Source organism: Zosterops lateralis, assembly GCF_965231275.1.
Source record: "Zosterops lateralis genome assembly, chromosome: 2".
Lineage (NCBI taxonomy): Eukaryota > Metazoa > Chordata > Aves > Passeriformes > Zosteropidae > Zosterops > Zosterops lateralis.
In genome coordinates this window covers 102,518,417-102,524,416 of record NC_139763.1, presented here as the reverse complement: position 1 = coordinate 102,524,416, position 6,000 = coordinate 102,518,417, and the positions used below count along the sequence as shown (strand labels likewise).

Below are 6,000 nucleotides of genomic sequence, written 5' to 3'. Positions count from 1 at the left end.
CAGGGAAAAGGCTTCAGCACGTCTGGGGGAAGCACACTGGGCTGCCTGATCCCAACCCTTACACTAACTCTAATCCTAACTCCAACCCCGTGCAGAGTTCCCATGGAGGAAGCTTAAGGAGCAAAGATTCCTGCTGGACCAACCCAGAACGCAACAGGTTTTTCCCCAGGAAGTGAAGGAGAAGCTGTTGGAAGCACGGCTGGGCAATTGGGTTTAAAATGCCGCGCCAGAGGCTGCTCTGGCCCTGGGAACAGCTGGTCCAAACCAGCCCGTGTCCAGTTCTCTGGAGTTCCCTCCAAATCCTCAGCATTGTGGCCACAGGTTAAAAGCTCTCTCCTGCCATACTCTGAGCACCTCAGGCATCGATTCAGAGCCTGCCCTCCATCCATGGACAGCCCAGAATATATTTAATAGTCTATCCACACCTCCCTGCAGCTTTATGCATCCAAGTTTCTGCCTTTGATCAGTCTTCCACAACACTAATTAATTTGTATTTGTCAGCATGGTGTTTCTAATTGTTTCCTTGAGTTACCTGTTTTGTTTCCAGCCGTGTTCTCCCCAGCAGCAGATCATGTGGCTGGTGGACCAAGGTGTGATTGCAAAGGGGTCATCAGTTAATTAACTAACGGCACCCTGTGAGCTGGGGATGTGGCACAGGGGACAGAGTCTGTCCTGGCACAAAAACAAGGTATCGGTGCTCACCTCTCCCAGCTGCACCGGAGTAAATTCCCCTCTGTTGTCCTCTGTCTCTGGCTGGTGGCAGCACAGAGCTTTAAAGCCAAGCATTCCAGCTTTGGAGCTGGATACGCGTGTCACTTGTCACCACTCACGTGCTGCTTTCTTCTCGAGGCCCCCACTCTGTCTTCTTTTCACCATTTCCCGACTTCCTGAGGAGCCTGGATTAGCCTGGTGGCCTTACCAGCTGAAAACAACCCTGCCTGAAGCAGCAAGCACTGCAGTGCTGCAGGGGATGCTCTAGGAAGTGCTGCACACACCTCCAGTCCGTTGTAATGCCATTTCCCTCCTGTGTCACTCCTGTCATCCCTCAGAGAGAATCTGTGGGGTGTCTGTGCTGTCCCCCTGCTGTGCCAGCCCCGGGTCACTGCCAGCTGTCCCTGCTTTCCCCACAGAGCTCCTCCCTGTGTGCAGCAGCCCTGGCAGCAATCACTTGTGCGCTCCTGGGGCCAGAGAAGCACAAAACACCAACCCACAGCACATCCCCGGAGTTTAGACTAAAGCCAGCACTCCAAAGGGAGAGAGACTGGCCACAGAGAGGCTGTGGAGCTCTTCTGAGGCAACTGGAATTCCTCTGGAATTTGCTGCTTTTACCTCATTTTTTACAACACTCGCTTGAAGGTTCCTTGTGCCCAGCCTGGAAAAGCAGCAGGAATGGCTGGTTATGGATGCCATAAGGGAAATGGGAATTGTCCCCTCACCAAAGCATGAGCAGAGCCTTACCTGAGGGCTCCTTTCTGAGCTACACCAGCTGGGAATGCAGGACCTCTTCCCTGGTATTCCCCCCTTCCACCTCACAGCCCTCCTGGGCCAGGCTCCATGTGACATGTGGCCTCCACACACCACTCTCTGCAGCTATTGGTTTATTTTTTTCCCAGCATTTTATTTCTGACAGGCATTTACAACGTTCCATTCATAGAACTAAAAACATAAAAATAGACCTTCTTTCAGCTTATAAAAGAAATATATAAGAACCTTTGACATAGACATGTCATGACATTATGTACAAGAGCCACGGTACCTTGCCAGTACCAGCCTTTCCAGTATTTGAGTGCTGACTGCATCCCCTGGGAGCAGCCCAGGACAGCCAAAGCCTCCAGCACGTGGGACACGATCGACAGGTGATGATACAAAAAACAACCAGGTGATCATACAAAGGGGGTAGAAACTCCTCTAAAGCTCTTATGAAAAGAAACCAGGAGATAGCAAAAAGTTACTAGAGAAAGCTTTCAGAAGTTGAGTATAGTGCACCAGAAACCAGGGAGGGAAGGGAAGGGGCAAGGGGAGGATGCCAGCTGGGACACACAGACACTGATGGATGTTTGGGGAAGGGGGATAATTTTTGTTATGTTTTAAAATATAGTCAGAGTGGATTTTATAAAATATAATCCTAAGGCTATTATAAAATTTTAGGTTCTCAAAGTACCTACTGATGTGTCAAACATCAATAGATACCAACAAAACAGAACAAAATTTCATATAATCTTCTTTTTTTTTTTTTTTTTTCCTATAGGTGAGACTGCAATGGGGAAAGCTATATAAATCCTAAAAAAAAAAAAAAAGTGCTATTTTGTGTTTCGTGTTTGGAAGTCTACTTAAAAACCATGAGATTTTAGTCACATTTTACCCTGTTTTAGATGTTTAAATAAAAGATTTAAAATGCTAAAGAAGTTTACTTGTGTAGAACTTTTTTCATCCTCTATTGCAGTGGAAAAGCTTTTATAAAGGAATTAAAATACACTAGTTTCACCCACGGTAGAAGAGTGGGTGAGGTCATTTTTTTGGCCATGAATTCCCTGTCCCCTAAGTCCAGACTCTGCCAGAGAGAGCAGAGCAAAGGGATCTGTGGGGCTCCAGCAAGGGCACACCACAGAACCCTTTACTCCACTGCAATTCAGTCATGTCACTTTATTTATTATTCTTTTTATTAGCTAACTAAACTCCAGTCTCAAACATATACAATAAACCTCTTCCTGAAGAAAGTTATACCTAAATAAGAGTTTCCAGTTCATATTTTAATATAAAACCACCATTCCTAACCCTCTGCAAAAAGCTAGCCTCGTATCCTAGACGTGGAGCTACCCTAAATCTGTTACCCCTTTGTGCCCCTGCATCTCAGGTAAAATACAAAAAAATATTTCTTCAAGTGTTAAATTTGGATCTCTTTTAAGAGAGTTTGGCATCTTTACAAGAGTATGTAAAACTAGAGCTTCCAACATCGACATTAAATTAGACCAGCCACAGACCGAGAGGACTGAACACAACATGAAATCCCAAACCTTTCCTCACACATTCCTAAAATACATGAATATTCTCTTACATTTAGAGAGGGAAAGGGGGTCAGAATACTGCGACTGTACAGGTTAAAAAGGCAGTTTCCTTGTGAAGGAGATGAGCCTACGACCGACGGCTTTCGGGGCCACCAACCCCTCTGTCCTTGCGCTCCTGTTGGAGCCCGTTTGCTGCACAAGGGTGAAGATATCCAGGGTGATTTGTTTTCCAGTGATTATGTTCTCCCCGCACTCAATTCCAGCCCCTGATTGTTTTAGAATAAATAAAAGAGTGTGAAAGCCCTTGGTTAAGGTAAGACAGGACCTCGAGCTCATTTCGTTCCCAGTTTCGGAGCGTTTGAGTTGCCTAAGGAAGGAGTGGCCGCATGGCTTCGGACATCGGAGCTGCCGCAACGGTGTGTGCAAGTGTGCAATCATGGGGGGGACAGGGGGGACTGGGACACCGCCTCAGAGCTCCGTGTTGAGCTTCCTGCTGCCAGGCACAAAGTCCTCCCGCCGCACCCAGATGACCTCCTCGCCGTGGCCCTCGACGGCGCCGTTGATGGCGGGCAGGGTGGCCTGCTTCCTCAGCTGAGCCATCCTGGCGGCGTGCGTGTCCCCGGGCGGGCAGGACCTCTCGGGGCAGGGCTGCCGGCCGCCCGCCAGGGACGTGGCCTGAAGCCGCTCCCGCAGCTCCCGCTGCGCCCCGCGCGCCGCCTCGCAGAAGTCGTCGTCGTCACTCAGGATGTCGGTCTCCTTGATGTCGTCCTGCTCCTCGTACTGTGCCAGGTCGAACTGCTCCTCGACCCAGCGGTCAGTGTCCCCTCCCTGCGCCGGCTGCGCGGGCTCTTTCTCGGGGCTGCTGCCGTGGACGGCCTCCGAGTCAATGGTAAACCTGTTTCGGGCCAGCCGCCGCCTCCTCCTCCCCAGAGACTTGCTGGGGGCTGACACTGCACACACAAAGATAAAAGCCCACAGGTGTTTTACACACACACGGCACAGCCCTGGGCAAAGCTAAGCCTGGCCCGGTCACTGCCATCCTCCCTGTGCTGTGCTCACATCCACCGTGCCAGGAACAATGGCCCTCAGCTGCTGCTCCTCCTGAGCCCGGGCAGACAGCCAGCACCACGGGCATCTGCTCGGCTCACTCACAGCCCCACAAAATCCAACAGCTTCACACCTTGCAGAGAGAAATCTGTCTAGGCTCAGAGCAGCACCGCAGCCTTCCCTGTGGCTACGGCTCAGTGCTGAAGATGCTGCATTATTTACAGGGAATTACATGGCCCTGGCCAGGCTCTGCTACTCCCTTCCTCACTTCCTCCCTGCTGGGCAAGGGAAAAACCAATCCCCCAACCCAGAAGAGCTATCACAAGTTCCTTGCTCAGCATCTACTCAGCAACTGGCCCAATTAGCAAGTTCCCATCTTCTGTGTCAGAACATCTGCCCAAGCAGGAGCAAATCCTGCAGCTGGTGGCCCTGCAGGCACTGCAGTGCTTCAGAGCTCTGAGGCTGGAGTTTGCTCCCCTGCATTGAACAGCACCTCAGCATCTGCAGGGTGAATTTATCCAGCTCTGCCTCAGGGTTGAGGTCACGTTTTAATGTCCCTGAGCCTCACAAGGTGTGTTAAGTACGAGGGCTCAGCAGTTCCCAATTGTATCTGTAGGGGGAGGTCTGGACTCCAAGGTGGGATTTCAATCCCTGCAGAATCCATCAGGCAAATGCCCCACAGAGACAAACTGAAAGGGGGTCTGGCACCTGCAGCAGCCAGGGCCAGCAGCACCCCAAGGGAGAAGCTGGGCTCAGCTGGTGTTGGTCTGGCCTGCCCTGGTCAGAGGAGGAACAGAAATCCTGCTTGTCTACAGGGCTGGATCTAATGAGCAGAACAAGAAATAAACAGACCAGAACAAAACATGCAGTGGGGCCGTGTACTTTGCAGCTGGAAGGAAATATTTCTTCCCTCCAGCATCTAGAGTTCTGAAAATTAAAACCTTTCCCTGGGATTTTCTCACTGCTTTTGCCTGAAGTCAACTGAAAAGGAAAATCCATAGTTTAGGACAGGCCATTACAAAAATAAGAGTACCAAGTGCAGGGCTCTCCAAATGTGGGAAGGAGGAGCACGTGCCCCTTTAGCAATTGAGCTGAAAAGGCTCAAGTGGGGGACACCCACAGCTGCCCCTTCAAACCAAGCTCAGGGGAGCTGTTTTTCCTTGTGCATTTTAGTCCAAAAGTGCTCAGGTTGTCTCAAAATTCTGTACATGCTTTTAAGAATCACACAGCTTCTGCTCTGTTCAGCTGAACCCCAGCTCAGGTTAAAGTGCACAGCCAATAGGTACTGCCAGGAATCCCATTTCCCTTCCATGCCAGCAGCACTGCTCTGAAGCTGAGCCTCAAGTGCAAAGCAAGGGAAATAGAGGCAATTTAAGGCTCTCAAGGAAGTGAAGCATGGAAAACCAGCAGTTTTTACATACACAGGAGAGAATGCTAATCCTAATATACAAGTGACACACATCACCACGTGTCCTACAATGGTGCTGGGGTTACTGGGATCTTGAAAGTCTGTAGCCCTACAGTACCTGCCCTGTTCATGGCTGGCCTTGCACCTTTTAGAGCACACAATCTTTTTCCACCAAAAGGAACATATTGCTGGGATGAGGGCAAACTTTCAGTTTTAAGGAGCTGTCTTCTGTGTTTGTCCCGCAGGATGGAGTGCACTGCTTTCAGGAAGTCCTTCCTGTGCTCTGGAGAGCTGAAAAAGAGGTAGGAATACAAAAGGCAGAGTTATCCCTTGGGAACTGCTAAAAGCTGGCTGCAAATGAGGTGAATAATGGCCAGTTCTGCGATTTAAGACACTGCAAATTGACTGGCAGGCGCTTTCCCGGAGAAGACTCCACTGAACTCAGTATTTACAAAGCAAAGCTAAATCCATGGTCACTGCAGTGGGCATCCATGGAAAGCAATACCCAGATCATTAATAAAACATTCAGCCTTTCAGCCC

The 6,000-nt window shown here is 49.9% G+C and overlaps 1 protein-coding gene across 5 annotated transcripts in view; it reads right to left on the bottom strand.

Moving 5' to 3' along the window:
• Positions 1-1,633: 1,633 nt before the first annotated feature.
• The window catches only part of TIAM1 (TIAM Rac1 associated GEF 1), a 122,565-nt gene continuing 118,198 nt past the window's right edge, over positions 1,634-6,000 (bottom strand). For all 5 annotated transcript variants that reach the window (XM_083855101.1, XM_083855103.1, XM_083855104.1 and 2 more), the window contains 2 exons: positions 5,579-5,751; positions 1,634-3,955 (listed from right to left, as the gene is read on the bottom strand). In XM_083855101.1, coding sequence (XP_083711227.1) covers positions 3,474-3,955; positions 5,579-5,751 — 655 coding nt within the window. In that variant the 3' untranslated portion in view covers positions 1,634-3,473. The remainder of the gene's footprint in view (positions 3,956-5,578; positions 5,752-6,000) is intronic.